Source organism: Bubalus bubalis, chromosome 6, assembly GCF_019923935.1.
Source record: "Bubalus bubalis isolate 160015118507 breed Murrah chromosome 6, NDDB_SH_1, whole genome shotgun sequence".
Lineage (NCBI taxonomy): Eukaryota > Metazoa > Chordata > Mammalia > Artiodactyla > Bovidae > Bubalus > Bubalus bubalis.
The window spans coordinates 91,165,152-91,187,545 of NC_059162.1; the positions used below are offsets into that span (position 1 = coordinate 91,165,152).

The 22,394-nt window shown below is 53.2% G+C and overlaps 1 protein-coding gene across 3 annotated transcripts in view; it reads left to right on the plus strand.

Moving 5' to 3' along the window:
- Nucleotides 1-940: 940 nt before the first annotated feature.
- Nucleotides 941-22,394, plus strand: part of TTC22 (tetratricopeptide repeat domain 22) — an 83,277-nt gene continuing 61,823 nt past the window's right edge. For all 3 annotated transcript variants that reach the window (XM_045166152.1, XR_006641222.1, XR_006641221.1), the window contains exons 1-5: nucleotides 941-1,817; nucleotides 17,504-17,559; nucleotides 17,752-17,867; nucleotides 18,483-18,601; nucleotides 20,321-20,482. In XM_045166152.1, coding sequence (XP_045022087.1) covers nucleotides 1,251-1,817; nucleotides 17,504-17,559; nucleotides 17,752-17,867; nucleotides 18,483-18,601; nucleotides 20,321-20,482 — 1,020 coding nt within the window. In that variant the 5' untranslated portion in view covers nucleotides 941-1,250. The remainder of the gene's footprint in view (nucleotides 1,818-17,503; nucleotides 17,560-17,751; nucleotides 17,868-18,482; nucleotides 18,602-20,320; nucleotides 20,483-22,394) is intronic.

Sequence of the window (22,394 nt, forward strand, 5' to 3'; positions counted from 1 at the left end):
GAAGGGTGGGAGGAACTCAGAAGTTCAGACCTGAAAAATCCAAGTCCTGGAGGACTAGCAGCTTTGAGGCAGGGAGCAAAGCCCTTCTATTAGAGGACAGGGGCTGATGCCAGGCCTGGGGGAACACTGGCAAGAGCAAGAAAACCCAGAGTGCAGAATGAGTGGGAGCTGATAGCTATCCAGAGTGACATTTACCAGGTTTACCCTGATATCTACCCTGGTCCTGGGGGAGGGAATATCACCCTCATGTCACAGATGAGGGAAGAATAAAGTGTGAAATAATCTAGAGACTCATTCACACATTGGATGCGTCACTCATTCACACACTGTGCTAAGTCACTTCAGTTGTGTCCAACTCTTTGCGTCCCTATGGACTGTAGCCCACCAGGCTCCTCTGTCCATGGAATTCTCCAAGCAAGAATATCGTAGTGAGTTGCCATGCCGTCCTCCAGGGGATCTTCCCGACCTAGGGATCGAACCTGCATCTCCTCCGACTCCTGCATTGCAGGCGGATTCTTTACCTCTGAGCCACAAGGGAAGCCCCATTCACACAGTATCAGGGATTAAAAGCAGCACAGGAATCCCTGTCTTTCCACTGGGGCCCCACTGCAGGGCAGAGAGGAGGCGGAGAAATCCCAAGTGGGGAGGCCTGATGAATAACAGCTAAGGAAGATCTGCAGAAGGGGACAGGTAAAGCAAACACTGAGGAGTGTGGAGGAGCTGGGACAGCTACAAGAGTGAGGGCAGCTTCGGTGCCGACTGGAAGGGCCAGGCCTGACTAAGTGAGCTCATGCAGGGTGGAGAAGTGCTCACGGAGGAAGGGACTGGCTTGGGGTTCAGCAGACTGGGTTCCAGGCCTGCTTGGGCACACCCAGTTCTGTGACCTGGGCAAGTACTTTTCTCGTCTGAGCTTCACTTTTTCTCATCTGCTGAGCAGAGAGAGTAAAAGCACACCTTTTGCCAGGTACTGGGCGTTACACGCCCCGCACTTGGCACTACATCAGTGTATCAGGCACACCTGGTTGTGCAATGCAGGCGTCTAAAAGCCGCTGAGCAGCGAAAGCGGAAACACCCACAGGGCGCTCCTGAGTGGCTCTGACCCACCCACCGGCGGGCGGCGCCGGGGATGGGAGGTGGCTGTGCCCCAGGCTTCTGCGCGCTGACCCTCGCCTCCCGCGCCGGGCTCGCTAGAGGGGCGCCCCCCTCCACTGCAGCCTTGGGGGCCAGGCCCGGGGAGCCGCCGGGCAGCCATGGCGGAGCCCGAGGCCGCGGCCGAGGACCTGGACGCCCTCATCGACGACCTGGACTACCTCCCGGGCCACTTCCACCTGGAGATGCAGCTGAACTTCGAGCTGCGCTCGCCGGTCTCGCTCCGCGCCCGGGACCTGAAGCTGCAGCGGGAGGGACTGCGGCAGGAGCTGGAGCTGGCAGCCGCTCCGCAGCGCCCCGCCGTGCGCCACCTCCTGGGAGCCTTCGCCTTCTACCTGGAGGAGCTGGACGAGGCCCGCGAGCGCTTCCTCGAGGTGGCCCGCGAGGATCCGGGTAACCTCAACGCCTGGGCCAATCTGGCGCACGTGTACGGGCGGCTGGGGCAGGAGGAAGAGGAGGAGGCGTGCGCCGGGCAGCTGGCCAGCCTCATGGGCCTGGCGGGGGACCGCGGGGCAGCCGAGGACCCCCAGCTCCGCGCTGCGCGCTGCCTGGCGGAGCAGGGCTACGCACACGGCTTCGACGTGGGCTGCGCCAGCCCGGAAGAGCGAGCTCGCGTGCTGGAGGCTGGCATCGCGCTCTACGACAAGGCGCTGGGCTACGCGCAGCAGGTAGGTGACGTCTCCAGGTTGGGAGGGCTGGCTGGGGTCGCGGCCCCTAACGTCCACAGGGACGCCCATGGCCCCACACTCTCCCCTGGCCCCGGCCCGCTGGCTTCCGGAACACCATTCCAGTGTGCCTCTCCCGTCTTGAGTCCCAGACTGGGCTTGTAGCTTTTCTCTGCTGGGCTAGGGAGTGGACCCACATCCCAGCCGGTTAGCCTGCCTAGGTTTCTTTGTTGGCAGTACTGCAAACTCAGCACACCAACTCACCCCTGTCATCTTGTTCCTCCAAGTACCTATCCCTGCATCTGTGTGCACCCACCTCGCTATAAGGCACAGCTCTGCATCCTGCCAGAAACTGGCAGCATTCTTGACTCCTTTCTCCTCCTCACCCACCATCCCCATCCACTCAGACCCCAGATTCCGTCCATCCCACCTCCTCATATATCCGTGGCCTATCCACTCCTCTAATGCCTCCCTCTGCCAGCCCATCTTCCATCATTCCCTGCCTGTACCAATATGGTCGCCATCATCCTGCCTGGGTTTCTGCCTTGACCCTTCTGCCCCAACCCTGCTGCCAGTATTCATGTTGATCAACCTTTCTGGTCACATCCCTCAGCCGCTTACAACGCCCAGTGACTCCCCACTGCCTAGCAGATAAGTCTCAGGCTCTCTGGTGGACACTGGAGAGCCTCTGTGATCTTGCTGTCTGCCTTCCCTCTTCCATGTTCCCCCTTCCAGCCAAGCTTTTGCCCTTGCTTCCTGTGGTCCAGGTCTCCTTACAGCCCACCTTGACACGTCTTCAGCCTCTTTCTGAAGTGCCCTTTGCTCCACCCTTGCCTGGAAGGTTCTCCTTGCTCTCAGACATCCCCTCCACTGACTTCACCAGGCTGGGTTAGGACATCCTTGGGGCTCCTACAATGTTGCTCACACTGTCCGTTTACAAGTCTGTCTCCCCAGCTCAACCTTGAGGTTTTGAGAGTAGGTATGTCTGTCTGTAAACTTAATACCTGGCATGGTACCTGGACACAGCAGCGCTTTCTTGAGTGAATGTCCGTGTGGCGTAGGCCTGGCACTAAACAGACAAGTCCTGGATATATGAGTTACTCATTGTTGTATAACAAACATCCTTTGAAATTTAGCAGCTTGAAAACAATAAGCACTGATGGTCTCAGAGTGTGTGTGCTCAAGAACCTAGGCATGGTTCAGAAGGTGCCTCTAGGCTGCAGTCTCATCTGAAGGCTTGCTCAGCCTGGGGGAGCTGAAGGGATCTCCTTCCAAGTTCACACACTTGGCTGTTGGCAGAATTCAATTCCTCACTGGCTATTGGTCAGAGACCTCCCACAGGTCCTTCTCTCATGGATATCCCATCATTTTTCCCTTCATTAGAAGCAAGTCATTAGGTCCAGCCCCCATGCAAAGAGAGGGGATTACACAGGGACATGAATATCAGGTGATGAGGATCACTGGGGGCCATCCCAAAGGCTGCTTGCATTAGATGGCTGACACTGATATAGAGGGCCTTATCCTTCTGTTACAGAAGAGGAAACCACAGTTCAGAGAGGTACCGTGACTTTTCCTTGAAGGCATAGCACAGGCAGGATTGAGTTGGTAATGATGACTTTTTTTTTTTATCATAGTTTAGGTTTGTGATGGATAAATGACAACAAGCTTTCACATGAGTAGGATGGCTGCATTCACAAGGCCTCTGCACACCGCCTTGGAACATTTTCCACCAAAGCTTAAGAGGAAATGTGGAGTTAAGACCTCAGGGAGTGCTATGTGGGAGGCAAGGGCTTGACTTAAGGGGAGTAGCGCAGGGTGGAGGTTAAGACGGTAGACGCTGAGTCAGACAATCCAGGTCCCAATCCCAGTCCTTCATGCTCTCACCTCTAATTGGTCCTTAGCATCACTGGGCTTCCCATTCTATGAAGTGGGGATAATAATGGTACTTGTATCCTAGGATTCCTCATCTGTAAAATGGGGACATCATCATTTGGTAGATGTCATAACTAAGAGCTGATGTTTGGAAAGCACCTAGAATGACAGCAGGATCACAGACGACCCCAGATCTCCTGTTTTAAAGCCTGAGTCTGAGGCCCTGAACGTCAGCTGCTCTCCAGGGAAGACTTGGCCAGCTCGGTATATGTTGACTGTGGTCACAGTCTCCGAGTGGGGCCTGAAGAGCCCTGGACTGGGGGCCAGGAGGCCTGGGTTCTCATCTCAGCTGCAGCCACCCACCTTGGGGCCTTCTCCTGTCTGGGCTGCAGTTTCCCCACTGCGAAAGGGGAGTGGGAAGGGGGCACTGGATGGTCTCCAAGGTTCCTTCCTGCTCTCAGGAGGGGGCTCACTGGAGGAAGGCTTCCCAGAGGAGGTGGGGAGGGAGGCGGAGGTTTGGGCATAGAAATGGAATAAAGGCTGACTCCTCCCTCCCTGCTGCTGGTCTGCCCCACCATGGTGTGTTCACACCCGCCTCTTTAGGGACCGCCAGAGAGAATGGCGATCGGGGCCCTGCCCAGTGCTTCAGGGAGGGAACTAATGTCTTCAGGTGGGAGGTGGCCCCCAGGCCCTGTGCCATATCCTTGTGCCTGGCCTGGTGGCAGCTCCCCAGGTCTGCACAGAGTGGCTGTGGTCAGCCCCCATCAATCCCAGGAGACAGTTGGGGATTTGGAGCCCTCCCTCCATTTCATCATCTGAGGATTAGGAGAGATCATGCTTATAAATAGGCTTTCCAGGTGGCTCTAGTGGTAAAGAACCCACCTTCCAATGCAGGAGACATAAGAGACACCGGTTCCATCCCTGGGTCAGGAAGATCCCCTGGAGGAGGGCATGGTAACCCACTCCAATATTCTTGCCTGGAGAATCTCATGGACAGAGGAGTCTGGTGGGCTACAGTCCAAAGGTTCGCAAAGAGTCGGACACGACTGAAGCAACTTAACATGCGCACATGCTTGTGCTTATAAACTATCTACACAGAGCAGATGCTCAAGAAATAGTCACAATCAGGAAGACAATGATGATTTTGTGTACTTAGAGCAGAAGGCTTGAGTTAAAGCACCCAGCTCTTATTATTTTGCTGTGTGACTTTGAACAAGTCACTTTTCATCTCTGGCCTCATGTCTGCTTTATAAACATTAAACAATAGTTTACTGTGGTTATCCAATCAAATCATGGGGTAAAGGTGCCCATAAACTGGTAAATTATGGGCAAGTCTGAGAGGCACATGCTCAGCCTAACATTTATTGAGCACCTACTGTGTGCCAGGCCCTATCTTTAAGAACTCCTGCCTTTCAGAAGCTCATGGACAAAGGGAGGAGCAAACATTTGTTCCTTCATTAACTAGACCTCTTGGAGTCCCATCTCTGGGGGAGTGGTGCAAAGGGATGAGTCAGATGTGCCTATGACTGGCTGAGGTCACAGATATTTATTGCATAGCCTGTGCCAGGTGACAATCGTCTCTCAGCTCTGTACACCAGTTCAGTTCAGTTCAGTTGCTCAGTCGTGTCCGACTTTTTGTGACCCCATGGACTGCAGCATGCCAGGCCTCCCTGTCCATCGCCAACTCCCAGAGTTTATTCAAATTCATGCCCATTGAGTCAGTGATGCCATCCAGCCATCTCATCCTCTGTCATCCCCTTCTCCCCCTGCCTTCAATATTTCCCAGCATCAGGGTCTTTTCAAATGAGTCAGTTCTTTGCATCAGGTGGCCAAAATATTGGAGTTTCAGCCTCAGCATCAGTCCTTCCAATGAGTATTCAGGACTGATTTCCTTTAGGATGGACTGGTTGGGTCTCCTTGCAGTCCAAGGGACTCTCAAGAGTTTTCTCTAACACCACAGTTCAAAAGCATCAGTTCTTCAGCACTCAGCTTTCTTTATAGTCCAACTCTCACATCCATACATGACTACTGGAAAAACCATAGCTTTGACTAGATGGACCTTTGTTGACAAAGTAATGTCTCTGCTTTTTAGTATGCTGTCTAGGTTGGTCATAACTTTCCTTCCAAGGAGCAAGCGTCTTTTAATTTCATGGCTGCAGTCACCATCTGCAGTGATTTTGGAGCCCAAGAAAATAAAGTCTGTCACTGTTTCCATTGTTTCCCCATCTATTTGCCATGAAGTGATGGGACCAGATGCCATGATCTTAGTTTTCTGAATGCTGAGTTTTAAGCCAACTTTTTCACTCTCCTCTTTCACTTCATCAAGAGGCTCTCTAGTTCTTCTTGGCTTTCTGCCATAAGGGTGGTGTCATCTGCATATCTGAGGTTATTGATATTTCTTCTGGCAATCTTGATTCCAGTTTGTGCTTCCTCCAGCCCAGCATTTCTCATGATGTACTCTGCGTAAAAGTTAAATAAGCAGGGTGACAATATACAGCCTTGATGTACTGCTTTCCCTATTTGGAACCAGTCTGTTCCATGTTCGTCCCTATTTGGAAACAGTCTGGACATGTTGGTCCATGTCCAGTTCTAACTGTTGCTTCCTGACCTGCATACAGATTTCTCAAGGGGCAGGTCAGGTGATCTGGTATTTCCATCTCTGTATACCAGAGACCATAGTTTCTGAACCAAAAACAGGACACCGCCCCCCACCCCCACCCCCCCCCACCCCCCGCCAGAGGATGACAAGGGAAATCCACTTTGGGGACATCAAGACCCGTGTTGGAATCAACAGGGACCTGGCAAGTTGAGGTCCTGGGCATAGAGTGACAATAACTGAGCTTCAGAGAGGGTGCAGTTCTTTTCAGTACAGGTGACTGGGGGAGGCTTCAGGAAGAAGCAGGAGTGTCCTGGCAGGAATGGGGCGGGGGCACTCCTGGCAGGGGCGTGGTATGTGCAAAGGTCCTTTGGTGACAGCTGAACTGGAGCAGGGGGTGAGGCCTGGAAAGAGGGTGGCTGGAAGCTTCCCGGTGGAGGACAGGGTGGCCCTGCTGATATGGACTCTGAAGCCTGATTCCTCCCCTCCTCAGCTGCATTTCCTGTCCCCGCCCTCCCCTTGGCTGCCATGCTTGTGGGAGGTTAGTTCCCAGACCAGAGATTGAACCCAGAGCCCCTGCAGAAAAAGCACCAAGTCCTAACTCCTGGACCGCCAGGGAATCCCTACTCTTACATCCCAGGGACTCTAAACTACTCATACTTCTCCAAACATGCTGTGCTATTTCACACCTCCCAACGCAGGTACTGTTCTCTTTGCCTAGAAAGCAAGCTCCATTCATCAAAACCCAGCTCAAATTTCACCTCCATGTTGAAGCCTTCCTTCGTACAATGCACACTTTCACACAATAATTAATATTCATGAATATTCTGCTTGAATATTCAGCATATTCAGCATGCAGAAGAAGAATATTCTTCTCCGGGTGCCTTGCGGATTTCATCTTAGTCCTCACAAGATCCCTCTGATCCCATTCTACAGGTGTGGGAACTGAGGCATAGCAAGGCTAAGTAACCTGCCCGAGACTACAGAGCTAGTAAGGGGCAGTTGGGTTCACGCCACTCTGTCTGATTCCAAAGCCTTTGCTCTTTCTGGAGAGGTTGGAGAAGTGGGGTGCAATAAGGATAGTGCAGATAGCCAGTGGGGCAGGGAGGGGAGCCCCCCTCCAGGGCTGCCTCCTGGAAACCTAGGGTTGCCATGTGTGCAGGTGGGGCATAGGCAGGATGAGGGCAGAGGTGAAGTCAGCACTGGGCTGGCGAAGAAGCGAGGACAGTGGAGCAGCAGCTGAGGAACCCGTCACTGAGAGGGTTGCCATGCACAGGAGCCGTGATGGGGGGTCCCACCTGCCCAGTACAGCGGCTCTAAGATGTTCCTCATCCTGAGGGGGCTGGGACTATCCCAGGCAGGGAGGAGACCCCCAGACCTCAAAGAATAAAGGTCAGCCAAAGAATCAATGACAGCTGCTCATCTGCTAACTAAAATTACAAGAGAAAACATTATAAAAGTTAGTAATTCAGCCCACAATCCAAAAACAAGCAGCGTTTCTGTGTGCGAGTGGGTGTCTGTGACTTCCCTCTCAGCCCTTCGTTCCCTCTCTTTCCTCATCTTCAAGTTACAAAAATATGATGAGGCAGATTGTTTTATCCATCATTCCTCCCCCATCAGCCCTCCACACAGTCCTAGATGGATTCTTGGTAGAGTCTTGAGGCTGAAAGGTATTAAGAGCAAACCCTTTGGAGTTAGACAGATAGCGTTTAAATTCTTCCTCCTTTACCAGGTGGTTAAGGGCAAGTCACTTCACTTCTCTGAGCCTCAGTTTCCTTATCTGCAAGCTGGGATTCTAGCATCATCTCACAGGGTTGCTGTGAGGAGTAAGAAAGAGACTACACAGGGCTCCAGGCGGAGTGCAGATCACGGTGGGGCCCAGCCCCTCGCCTGCCCGCCCCACCCCGGGCCCCCACGGCCCTGGGCTTTGCTCCACAGGAGAGCCGTTCTCAGCCTCTGACTCATCACCAAGCAGTTTCTCTCTTGCCCCCAAGAGGGTGAGCCTTCTGTCTCTATCTGCCTCCCAGCGTCTGGCACAGGGTTGGACCTAAGAGGAATTTGTGACTGTTGCTAAATTTAATTTGGTTTCTTAGTCTTAAAATTCCTATTATTTTTCTAAAATAAGGTAACAAACTTATTTTTCTCTGAAAACAAAATCTCTGTCCCAAGCTGACTCAGTTATGTGAGTTCCTCCCCCTTTTCCTAGAATATTGGTGGCTTCACACACTCACCCACATGAACATACACACACTCATGCAGATCTTTCATCCCTGCTTCTGGACCAGGGCTGGCTCTGGGTGGTAATAGGAACCAGCGCAGAGCTGAGTTTTACGTTCATTAGCACATTTCATTTTAGCACATCAAACCTCACAGACACACTGCTGCTGGGTGCTGTGATTCTCTGTCGCACAGAGGACAGAACAGGCTCAAGGTGACACGCAGGCCATCCAGATTTCACCTGGCCAGCTGGGGCGGGCAGGACGGAGCCGGTGCTGGGAGGTCCAACAGCCAGCCTCACAAACAAAGGTGTGGGCATTCCACACTGTCGCCGCACCCAGCGGGTTGGGACCTAGCAGGAAGGGCCAAGAGGTCACTGCTGGTCAACATCCAGGGTCCCTGGCATGCACACACCCACACACCCATACACACACCCACACCTCTGCCACCAGCAGGGAGCGAGACACACATACACACACACACCCCTCTGCCACCATCAGGGGGGCGCGCACACACACAGACCCCTCTTTTACCATCAGGGAGGCACACGCACACACACACACACCTCTGCCACCATCAGGGAGGCACACACACACACACACAGACCCCTCTTCTACCATCAGGGAGGCACACACACACACACACCTCTGCCACCATCAGGGAGGCACACACACACACACACACAGACCCCTCTTCTACCATCAGGGAGGCACACACACACACACCCCTCTGCCACCATCAGGGAGGCACACGCACACACACACACCCCTCTGCCACCATCAGGGAGGCACACACACACACACACACACCCCTCTGCCACCATCAGGGAGGCACACACACACACACACACAGACCCCTCTGCCACCATCAGGGAGGCCAGGACCAGAGAACTCCTCAAGGAGCTGCCCTCTCAATAGATTTCTGCTCTCCACACCCCTGTCTCCCCCAGCCTCCCTTCCCATTCTCCCAGTCATCCCCCCACAGCAATGCAGCTGCCCAAGACCCTGGCGACTGGGCCCACTGTGCACACAGAGGCACTGCTGGGATCCCACAGTCAGAGCGTTGGTGTGGGAGTCTGCCAGCTGCAGGACACCCTGAGTGACCTGGGCCGGCTGTGCAACCTCTCTGAGTGTCCGTGTCTCCCTCTGTGAAATGGAGACAGTGGTACCAGCCTGATGGGGGCTGTGGGAGGAGGTAACGGGGTCGCAGAGGGAAGGCCAGCCCCAGCAAGCCTGGTTGGATGTGGCCTGCTCATCCTCAACCCCTGATGGGGCAGCCAAGACTCCTTCTAAGTGAGCACCCACCCTCCTCTCTGCCTCCTCAGGCTTCCTCCTGCCCCTGAGCTTGCCCTCAACTCTGCCCAGAGCCAGCTTTGGGAAAAGAACAATGAAATTGGGAGAAGACCCCACTGGGAGCCAGGGGTCAGGATTTGGGTTCCTGGCTTAGCCCTGCCTGAGTGGCTGTGCGAGGTAGGAAAGTCCTCCTCTGTCACTCGACTGAAGTGGTGGCCGGGCTGATTTCAGGGACAGGAAGGGCTTTGAGAGCAAGAGGTGGGGGAAGAAACAAACCTCCTGGCAGAAGAAAACACATAAACACACAGAGGGGGAGGAAACCACAGCTTGGGGGACGTCAGGAATGGTGCTTTGAGGACTTCAGAGTTGATCTGCAACTTTTGAGATCATGGGCAGGGTTTCTCCTCCCACGGTGCTTGCAAACACACATGCACAGGCACACGCGTGCACGTGCACACACACACACGTATACATACATTCATGGCTCCACAAATCTGAGTGATTTGATTTGGTTCTGCTAGAAAAGGAGCTGGATGACTGACACTGGACAATGAGCTAGACTGTGCACTCATGTGCTCTTCACAGATTATCTCACTTGCACCTCCTAGAAATGCTGGGGAATCAGAACTGTTATTAATGCCATTCTACAGATGAGCAAACTGAGGCTCCAGGATGTGTAGCAACTTGCTCAAGGGCACACAGTCATAAGTGGCTGGCTGGAAATGGACTCAGGTCTCTCCGACACAAAGCCTTGGCTGAGGGACAGCTTTCCCGAGGCTCTGGCCCCAGCCTTCTAATGGCCTCGGTGCCATAACAGCACTCTCTTAGTTTGCTGCTGGCTTCATTCCCTCTGTTTCTGGCCATCTGGAGAACTGGTTCTCCCCTCCTCGTTGATACAGGACGCCAGAGCCAAAGCTGCCTTTAGCATCTTCTGACCCAACTGCCTTCTTTATAGGAGGAAAGACAGAAGTGTGTTAAGGGCTCACGCAGCCCAGACTCACAGGAGGAGTTGAGAAAATGCAGGCATCACTGTTATTACCACAGAGGGCAGGAGACTTCGTCAGATCCACCCAGTGCCAGAGTCGGGTTTGGACCCGGGACTAGACAGATCCCCTTTTCTCTAGGGACCAGGGACTAGAGAAATGGCTCTGGATCTAGGACCAGAAAGGGGGTGACAATGGGGAGCTACCGTCCATCTGCTCTGATCTTAAAATCCATGAAGACCATGCAGGGAACCCAGTCAGGGCTGAACAGGTAACTCACCTCCGTGGCTCAGCACCCAGCCCCCAGCCACCTCTGCCCAGTCACGCTGGACCACTCTTACCCACACACCTGTGAGAGGCAAGACCAGTGGATCATCCCCGCTTGTAGACGTGGAAACTGAGGCCCAGGCTGGGCCAGTAGGCTTTCCAGGAACCCTGGGGGAGGTAGAGGCAGTGGGGGGCGACTCCCATCCCAGCCCTCTGTTTACCCCCACTGAGGCAGGAGCTGGGTGAGTAGGAACCTCACCTGCCCTGCCTTTCTGGGGCAGGCCCCCATGGGAGCCGGGTGGGGTGGGGCTTCGAGTGCAGAGCCCAGAGGCTTGCTCTGCGTCATCACTGAGGACATTCCAGTTGAGCAGGAAGAGCTTATTTCTGAGGCCTTCCACCTGGTGACTTTTACTTCTGCAGCATCAGCCTCCACAGGGTCCATGTGATGAGGTGGAAAGAACAGGGGCGCTGGAGGGAGGCAGATCTGAACTTGAATCCTGGTACTTTACCCCTGACCTGTGGGGCTGGCTGCAGCTCTTCTCATAGTCTCTCTCTCCTCACCAGTAAAAGGAAGAGGATGTGTTCCACCTTCTCAGTCTGCTTTGCAGGTTCAGGGCCACAGTGCACGGAAGTGCCCAGTGGACAGTCGATGGTCGAGAAATATTCATTCTCTTTCCTCCTTCTCATTGCCCCTCCCCTGAAAGAGAATTAGTCAGCTCGCAGGAGCTGACTCTGAAACACAGATTACAAAGTCCTCAGGGGCAAAGTTTGAACTGCAAGGCAGACATTTTCCCTCAGAATCAATGGTCACAAAGAACTGAACGCAACTGAGCACACGTGCACACACACAGAGCCTATGCACACACACAGAGCCTGTGCAGACACATGTAGATTAATAAGCCATTGGCATATTAAGAGAGCTTCTGCTGAAATCCCCTAAAGTAGCTAAAGTGAAAGTCGCTCAGTCGTGTCCGACTCTGCAACCCCATGGACTGTACAGTCCATGGAATTCTCCAGGCCAGAATTCTGAAGTGGGTAGCCTTGCCCTTCTCCAGGGGATTTTCCCAACCCAGGGATCGAACCCAGGTCTCCCGCATTCCAGGCGGATTCTTTACCAGCTGAGCCCAACATTTCCTTCTTTGAGGGTCACCTTTTGAAGTAAACGGACTAGCCATCTGAGACCCATCCTTATATCTGCCAAGTTAGCACACACCTGCTCTGTAGGGTCTCATCCTAACCCTGATATTCACTATAGGTTCTGCCAGATCACCCACCTTTGTCAATTACCCACCCAGCTGTGGCAGCGTGGATCTTCAGGCTTCCCTGCGGATCACAACTGCTGATCCTTCTGCTCTGTTAAAAAGAGAATCGCTGGCCTGCCATTTTCCCTCGGCTCTCCACAGTGCGAGAGTCTCGTGTAGTGTTTCTATCAAGTTCCCAGGTGATGCTGATGCTACTGTCACGAGACCCCACTTTGAGAACCACTCATCTGGGGTAGTTTGAAGAAGGCAATGGCACCCCACTCCAGTACTCTTGCCTGGAAAATCCCATTGGAGAAGGAAATGGCAACCCACTCCAGTGTTCTTGCCTGGAGAATCCCAGGGACAGGGGAGCCTGGTGGGCTGCCGTCTACAGGGTCGCACAGAGTTGGACACGACTGAAGCGAGTTAGCAGCAGCAGCAGCAGCAGCATCTGGAGTAGTTAGGTGCAGGGACTCTGGGGCTAAGCTGCTGGGTTCCCAGGTCTGCTACCGTCTACCAGGGCTACTTAGGGCCACAGGTGCCTCTTCTGTAAAATCGGGATAATTGTATAATTCTTGATAACCCATGTAAATTATGTGCCTCGTTTATAGTAAGTGCTCAATAAAATGCACTTTTATTCATATAGCAAAAAAAACAGCATTTCCAGTTTTCAGTCCAGGCTGTCACACTAGTCGTGTGTCTTTGAGGACATCATCTCACCTCAGTGTTCCCATATGTACTAACAGGGTGATGGTGACCCACTTTACATTCCACACAGGGCCTTCTGAGGATCACGTGGCATCTGCCATGAGTGCACTTTGTAAATGGTAAGCACCATACAGAGTTGCAGCGAGGTGTTGGGGGTAACAACAGGAATTTGAAGAGGGAGACCTGGCATGAAATATCAGGAGAATCCGCCTCTGTGAGCCCATCTCTAAAGTGAGGGAAATATTGGCGAGGGCCTCAGTGGAGCTGGGAAATGTCCTGAGAACCCTTGCCTGTGCCTCACTCTCACCCTCAGCTAGTACCAGGATCTACCCAGCTACTGAAGGGCAGCGCTGGAGCCGGGGCCCTGCTGCGTCCCCTCCCACAGGTCTGCCACGGAGCAGCCACCAAACTTGAGCCCGTCCAGCTTGAAGCCTGAGCGGACTCTCCCACTGGCCAGCACCCCCCTGTAGACCCTGGAGCCCCCAGCTCATGGGGTCCTGATGAGGATGAACAACAGAAAGGGTGGGGTGTCCTGCCCCAGCTCACCCGGGGCGGCCCTCAGTCAACATTCTTCTCCTGGCAGAGGTCCTGTCGGCCCCCTCCCAGGGGGCTACCTCCAAATATATTGCCTCTGGGAGCCATCAACTCTGGAAGTGAATTCCTTGCAGCCATCAGAGGTTTCACAGCAACTTCATTCTCCAGGAGAGAGGAAGAACAGCCCCTCCCTTCTTCAGGAGGTGGGGGGGGCAGTCAGAGGCCTGTTTAATTTAATTTAACGCACCATGGCTTGCCAGGTTGCCCTTGGTAACAGCTTCAGCTGCTGCTTCAGTTACAACCAGAAGGATTTTTAAAGAGACAGCTCATTTTAGGACCAGAATTGCACAGCAGAGTGAATGGTCTCTCTCTCTACTAGGGATGGAGAGTTGGAACCCAAGCACAGGGAGGCCTCAAGCCAGGCCTGTTTATACCATTAACTCCACTTCTAATTTGCAACCCTATAAGCCCTCCTGCAAAAGGCACCTTGAGTGGGATCTGAGGAGGGGCTCCATTTGGAATTTATCAGAGAGATGTCACTCAGCTAGCTACTTCTCTGAAAATCAGTTTTAGTCTTCAAGTAGAAGGGAAGAGAGTTAACATTCAGGAGTTGCCCCGGCAATTCAGGCAGTCTGCCACTAGATGGTAGTATTGCTTACTTAGTGCAAACGATTACCAGGCTTAACCTATTCAAGACTATCAGAATGGTGGTGAGACCACTGGGTTTCAAGTCTTGATAGTAACCACTGTGTCACCCTGAGCAAGCTGCTTCACCTTTGTGGTCTCAGGGATATAATAATAGGATTGATCAAAACAACTGAGTGCTGTTGACAGGCATTGGGGCTAGAACTATGAAGGCATGAGTTTATGTCCCAACTCCGTCATGTATTAACTGTGTGATTTGGACACATAACTTAATTTCTTGCATCTTGAATACCAAACAAGAGGGTGGCTATGACCCAGGCAGAGCCTGAGAATAGCACATTGCTCTTCAACCTTGGGAACCTGTGGACCCTACGAGGCATCTGAAGTGGTGGTGGTGGGGCTGTTAGAAAGTGGGTAAGGCAGGATGACTGTATGCCAGAGCCTGAGACCGCGACGCTCCATCTAGAACTGAAATAGGGCAAAGAAGCCTCCCAGACACTCCTAACCCTGCACGTCTCTAACCCAAACCAGGAGAAGGGGGGCAGATATTTATGGATATTTGTGGAAGGCTGGGCACTGCCTCACAGTGCCCTTTTGCAGATAGGGATATAGCCTCTAAGGGGTAACACATCCACCCAGGGCCACCCTCCTCTTGTGGCCAGGCCTGTTAGCCACTGAGCCTCTGCTCTGGACACTGCAGCCCTCTCCTTGTCTAGTACAACTGCTGTCTCTATGGTCATGTTTCCTTGTCAGGAGCCTCAAAAGGGGAGCGGGTTCTGTGTCTCCCCACCATGACTCAGCCTAGCCAACCTCAAAGTGGGCATGAAACCAGAGGTCATGGGATCATACCCACAGGCAGCCAGGGAGCCTGAAGCACACGTGCCTTGGTCCTTCGTGTGGACAGGTGCTGACCTTGTGCCAAGGTCCTTGGCCAGCTTGGCCTATGAACCCGAGTCCCCTTCCCATGTCCCAGGTCCTATGTAGGTACAGCAGGTTAAGTTTATCCAGCAGCCCATCCCAGCTTTTTGCTTTGGTCAGTGTTCTCCACTGAGCTCTCATGGATGCCCCTTAATCCTTAGACCTACCGCTCTCCCTTCCAGACAGCCCTGTTCCCAGCCAAAACCCCCATACACATATTCCCACATAAGTAACAGGGTAACTTTCCAAGGTGATGTGGATGTAAAAACACATGGGATCCTGGTACTCCCCAGCTCAAACCTTTGCTATGGCTCCCCACTGCCTTGCAGATGACTTCCAGGTTCTGAGCCTGGCATTCAGGGGCCCCTCCTGATGTGCCCCTGCTGGCTCCTCCCTTCGCCCCTTATAACTGGGATGCTGGTCACTCCAGGCTGCATGCAGCCCCTGACACACCTGCTCACTCATCTCTGAGCTTTTGCACAAATGTGCCCTCCATCTGATGTCCTCTCTCGCTGTATCCACCTTGGTGGTTCCTACTTGTCCCTGAGAATCCTGCTCCAGCATGCCCTCCTTTGGAAGCCTTGGGGGTCCCCCTGGATCATATAGGAAACCTCCTCCCACAGCCCCTGGTATTCCTTCTGCTCATTGTGTCTTCGTCTGGCTTTCCCACCAGACTTGGCTTGGGCCTGGGCTCACACCTCTCTCCTATGAGCAGTCACGCAGCTCACTGGGATCTACTCACAGGTCCCCCTTCCTCTCTTCCTCTGAACAGGCCACCCCAAAACAGCCACAGCCTAAGTTGCCAGCATTAGCTCCCCACTGCCTCCATTCTTACTCACTGTGCTCCATGCTCCTCAACTGCCCACACATGTCCAGGCTGAGCCTCCATCTGAAATGCCCTTGTGCCCCACCCCACCCTCTGAAATACCACTCCAATTCAAGACCCACCTCACAGCCCACCCTGTGTGTGTGTGTGTGTGTGTGTGTGTGTGTGTGTTAGTCACTCAATCGTGCTCAACTCTTTGCGACTCCATGGACTGTAGCTGGTCAGGCTCATCTGTCCATGGAATTCTCCAGGCAAGAACACCGGAATGGGTTGCCATTCACTTCTCCAGGGGATCTTCCCAATCCAGGGATTGAACCTGGGTCTCCTGCATTGCAGGCAGATTCTTTACCATCTGAGCCCTCTGTGAGACCTTCTGAGTCTTCTGACTGGAAATGGCCTCCCCCTCCTGCTCCATTTGTCTAGATCCACCTCTTGGTCTTGATCAAACTCTGCTTCATATTATAGCTATTGGTAAGCCAGTGTGATGAGAGGAGCAAGGGCTTTGGAGACTAACAAATGGGGTTCAAATCCCAGCTCTGACACTTGCATGCTGTGTGACCTTGGGCGAGTCATTCTACCTCTCTGAACCTCAATCTGTGTCTCGGTAAAGTGGGAGTGATGCCTGCCTCTTAGGGTTGTGAGATTGAGATGATGGGTGTCAGATCCTGGCACATGGCAGCTGCCCCTTCAAGCCCTATTATTCATGCCTGAGTCTGTCTTCCCAGGCAGGTTGTGACTCCATCCAGGGTGCGGGTCCCATTCAGTGCCACAGCCCGTAAGCACCCAACACAGGGCCTCACACCACAGACGCCCAGAAATGCTGGCTTGACTGAAGACTTGGTTCTGACTACTGAGGGTGGGGGGTGGAGGCATAATGGGACCCTAAGCTGAGAAGGCCACAGTGGGTGGGGGGTGGGGAGTGCAGAATGGAGCCTGGAAATCAACCACGGGAGATGAATCTGGAGGGAGGGGCCAGAGCCTGAGGCAGAGCTGCTGATATGCACTGGGGCTTTTATTGGTTTTCATTAAAATTCCTTCCAGAGGCAGGAGCAGCTACTCCCATAAATAACAGCATAAATATTTTATCTGGTGCCCAAGTCAATCTAAATGCACAGCAAAGTTGGCAAGAATAACAATGGGAAACAAGTTTGGTGGGTGGGTGGGGGGCTTCCTGGGCTTCAGCTGAACTCACTCACATGCCCAAAGGGGCTTCTCAGGAAGGTGGAAGGCAAGAGATGGGGCCAAAGGGGAGATGCAGGTAGATGGCGGGGAAGAGAGAAGGTGACCAGTGGAATATGGGCCTTGCGGTGGGGGGATCGGGAGCCTAGGGGAGGAAATGGATCCCGTCCCTGCTCTGTGATGGGCCCCTTGCTTGGGGCATTCACTCAGGTTATCTTGTCAAATTCTCTGTGGTCAGAGAAGTGAAGTGACTTGCCCAGGCTCACCCGGCCAGCCAGTGGCAGAACCAGGCAGGATTATGATCAAGAGTGTACTTGCTGCTTCTTGGGGTTCAGGGAAAGCATGGGACTCTATGAACAATGTCCCCATTGCCTCAATAGCAGCAGCACAAGCCATTCTCTGCTTCCCTAGATCCCGATGGAGGAGAAAAGGGGCTGGTACTTCACCATGGCAACGCTCTTCATCAGGTCAGGCTGGGGGTGGGGACGGGATGGTGGGGAGGGACGGGGGGGAAAGGTTGGGCCTGGAACCCAGGGGGGAAATCTCCATAGCAAGGGCGCTCCAAGTTCCCCTCCCTGCCACTAGCCTGGGGAGGACTCAAGGCAACCTGGGGACCACTGGGAGGGTCCTGATCAGCCACATCCCCTTCTCGGGCACAGGTTAGATGGCATATTCCTGGAGCTGGGCAGCGAGGAGCAGAAGAGGCTGCCAGCCTTCAACCGCACGCTGGCCCTGCTGCAGCAAGTCCTCAAGTCCTCAGACCCCCACCCCCGAGGTCGGGCTCATGGGGGCGGCAGCGGGGAGTGGGAAGGGGTTGGGCTCTCCCTGCACACATCAGCAGCCCTGCCAGTCTTGTCACTGTCTCCGCCTCTAGTTCTTTTCTCCCCCTCAGCCTGTCCCCTCCACTCCCTGTTCCCCTCAAGGAGCTCACACCTGTCACCCAGCGAATATGCGCCTGCACATCACTCCAAGGGCACGTGTCCAGGCCTGTCTGCAACCCAGAGTGTGAGAGACAGAGCTCTCCCCATTTCAGCCTCTTATCCCCGTTTTGTGGTGGGGGAATGAAGGCCCTTCTGGAGACGGGAGGGGTCACTGTCACACAGGGACCAGAGCTGGGGGAGAGCTGGGGTCAGACAGCAGAAGGCACCCTCCGTGAGGGCCCCTAGGGGATGTAGAAAACACAAAACAAGCACTGGAATCCTTCCCCCTTCACTCGCAAGTCCCCTCTGCCCTCCTTTGTTTCTCTTTCTCTCTGGGTGGCCCACAGTGATTTCTGCCCCTGCCCCTAACCTTGTCCTCCCAGGGCTGACACCTGGGTAGTGCTGGCCCCTGCCTGCTCTCCCCTTCCCCACCTGCTACTCCCTGAGACGCCTCTCCACCCGCCCCCCAGCTCTGGCCTGGTGCTACCTTGGGATGCTGCTGGAGAGGAAGGACACCTTCTCCACCACGCCCATGGGTGTCCATGACTGCGGGTTTTCGGGAACCGATCCCCTGGACTGCTTTGGCAAGGTATGTGCCCCTGGTTACAATCACCCTCCAAACCTGGACAAAGCCTGACACCCCAGCCTCCTCTCCCTAGAACCAACTCCTTCTCTGGGTTTCTCCCTACCTCCACACCCTGCTCAGGAAGTGCCCTTACTCCAAACCTTTCTCTCCATCCCAAAAAAGAGCAGTGAGTCAGACCCTCCCAACACCTGGTCTGCTGCTGCTGCTGCTAAGTCGCTTCAGTCGTGTCCAACTCTGTGCGACCCCATAGACGGTGGCCCACCAGGCTCCCCCGTCCCTGGGATTCTCCAGGCAAGAACACTGGAGTGGGTTGCCATTTCCTTCTCCAATGCATGAAAGTGAAAAGTGAAAGTGAAGTCACTCAGTCGTGTCTGACTCTTAGCGACCCCACGGACTGCAGCCTACCGGGCTCCTCCATCCATGGGATTTTCCAGGCAAGAGTACTGGAGTCGGTGCCATTGCCTTCTCCGACACCTGGTCTGGCCTACCTCATTTTCCAGGCCTATCTTCTAAGCTAGTTGCAATTTTCTAATGCTTTGGCTTCCTGGTGCAAAGAACTGACTCATTGGAAAAGACCCTGATGCTGGGAAAGATTGAAGGCAGGAGGGGAAGGGGACGACAGAGAATGAGATGGTTGGATGGCATCACCAACTCGATGGACATGAGTTTGAGCAAGCTCCAGGAGTTGGTGATGGACAGGGAAGCCTGGCATGCTGCACTCCATGGGGTCGCAAAGAGTCGGGCACAACTGAGCAACTGAACTGAACTGAACCCTCAGGCTTTTCCCCTTTGCAGCCCCATGGCACAGTGGAGAGAAAATGAGCTTGGCACAGTGTGGATGCCAGCTCTGCTCACAGGGCCTGTGACCCTAAAACAAGTCACTTCCATCCCTGAACCTCCTTATATGTTGATTATGTGATCTGTCCACCTTCTAGGATATTGAGAGGCTCAAAGAAGGTAGTGGATGAAACTGTCTACCGTAAACTTTAAAGTGTTGTTCAAGCCTTATTCTTGATACCTTGTTTCGGTGGCAATTTTCACACTGAGCTCAGTTTTTTAAGATTTTCCTGGAGGACAGGGACCCTGTGATTTTCATCCCCCTGTACAGTCAGCATGATGCCCTGGGGCAGGTCACACTGTTGGCTGATGGGTGATGAGCAGTTTCTTGGTGAGAGATCTCAGAACAGAGTGGAGCATAAACTCTAGTTCACGTGTGCTCCAAGAGTTGTGTCTGATTTAACACACTGCCTTTGCCCCTCCATGGGAACCTACTCTGTGCCAAGCACAGAAAGATGGGGCCCCTGCCCTGCAGGAGTTCAGTGTCCCAGGGGCAGCAACAAACACGAGGCAGGAGCTATCAGTAACTGTACTGGGAGTGGGGCGAGTGCTGTGGCCCAGGTAGAAACAGTGTGAGTTTGGGGGATGTAGAGGCTGATTCTGGCCCCTCTTCCCACCTGTCCTGGAAAAATGAGGGAGCACACATTGATATGTCTGAGCGAGAGGGGTTGACCTGGGGTCTGGAGGGATTCACTGGACATGTCCATGAAAATGGCAGAGAGCATGGCAGTGAGTTAGGCTCTTGGGAGTTGAGTGTCAATGAGTTGTACCCCAAAGTGTTGGGCCCCATGATATGATTGCACTTAGAGCTGGAAGGTGGATGAAAATTTTGGGGTGATATGGCCCTACTGAGAGATGACATTCCAGTTCTTGTCCCTTACCCAGGCCATCGAGATTGCCAAGGACCAACTTCCCATCCTTAATCGCCTAGCCAAAATCTTCCACTTCCTCGGAAAGCAGGACATGGCCATTGGCACCTGCAACATGGCCCTGGATGTCCTACGAGATCCAGAGCTCAACTGGCAGGCGTACTGCACAAGGGCCAAGGTGAGTCAGCCTGCAGCTCTGCCTCATTCTGCCATTGAGAATCAGAGAACATGGGCCAAGACTCCATGGCCAGAGCCCAGAGGTCAGGGCGCCTTCATGGTAGAAGGGCGCTTAGGTGTCATCAAGGCTCGCAGTTTGTGTTCTCTAAGATTATCAAGTTAGAGAATGAAGGAGCTTACCACCCACTGCTCATCCCTTCTACAATGACCTGGCCAGCTACCTACCAGCCCCCTCTCTGATTAGCACCTCAGGCAGTCAGACTGACCTGGGTGGAATTCTGGCCTCTCCATTTATCGCTGTGGGACCTGGGACAAGTGAGCCACTTACCGCTCCAAACCTACATTCCCAAACCTGGAAGATACGGATCATAACATCTGTGTTAACAGGTTGTCAGAAGACTAAGTGAGGTCACATCTAAAGCAGATGCCAGGAGTATGGGAGGTGCTCGTGGCAGGCAGAGGGTATACTGGAGGAAATGTAATGTCATAAAGCAGAGCTCTGGCTCTCAACACAGCTAGCCTTGGTTCAAATTCCACATCATCACTTACACTCTTGCCTAAATTCTGAGCCCCACTTTCTTCATCTATAAACAGGCTGAAGGTAATTGTACCTGCCTCACAGAGTTGTTATGAGGCTTAAATTAGATTCTGTGTGTAAAACTCAGTACTGAGCACATAGTAAGAGTTTATAAGTGGTTGATTACTATTATTAGGTATATTTTTAACTGGCTCACTGTTTCTTAAGGCAGTCCACTATGGTCATTCAGCTCTGCAGATTACTAATTTAACCAAGAGCTGCCTGCCTCTGGCTTCCCCACACTGGTCTCAGATCTGCCCTCAGGAGTCCCCACAGAATGCACTGCTTGGGGGCAGAGATCTGGACCTCTGAGTTTACTTTGCTCCAGGCTAAACAGCCTTCTCTATTACCTTGCATGGGACATGAGGGCAAATCTGCTCCCTGGGTCTCGGTCCTGGTGACATAATCATGTTGCCAGCAGTTACTAGTTAGGGTCTCCGCCTAGAAGGCTCTTCTCCCAGATGTCCCATTGGCTTCCTCCCTCACTTCATGGAGGGCTTGAAAAGGCAGCTGCTAGCAGCCATCCTCCTGAAAATGTCAGCCTCTCACCAGCACATCGTGTCCTCCTGTGCTGGTTTATTTTTTCTTACTAGCATTTATCATTCCCTAACATACTATTTTCTGGTTTATGTTTATTTGTCTCCCCCCACCCTCCAGCTAAAATACATGCTCCACGAGGGCAGGGAATTTGTCATTTTGCTCTCTACTATATATCCTAGAACAGTACCTGGCACATAGCAGGCTCCTGACGATCTGTTGAATGATTGAATCAACTGAGCACCCACCATTGCTAGGTCCGGGCTAGAACATGTTCTCTCCATTGTCACGGTAACTCTCCAAGGAAGATCTTAGTGTACTGATTTTTCAGATGTGGAAAATGAGGCTCACAGAGGTCATGCAGATGAAGAGGAGGAAGGGCTGGAATTCAGCCAAGTTCAACTGGCTCCAAAGCCAAAGATTCCCACCCCCACCCCACCCCCACCTTAAAGCTACCTTAGAACCAGGGCCTACTGATGGCTATAGAGTATTAATACCTTCAATGACAACAACCCCTTTTTCCTACTTCCTCTTTCTCCACCTCTTCCCTACCTCTCCTGAACCTCTAGATTTCCTAAATGCTCCAAACAGATGTGGGGGGAAAAGGAGGAAGTGGTGATGAAAGCAAGGGTCCGGAATCATTTGTAACTTGATGCTTGCAAGCTGGGGCCACCTGCCATTCTTCCCACACTACTTGCTTACACAGACCCTCACAAAATCGGCGCTGCCATCCCATCTCAAATAACTCCCTCCCCTAGTCAGCTGTATCCCATCATCTGTTTATTTTTTCATTGTACTC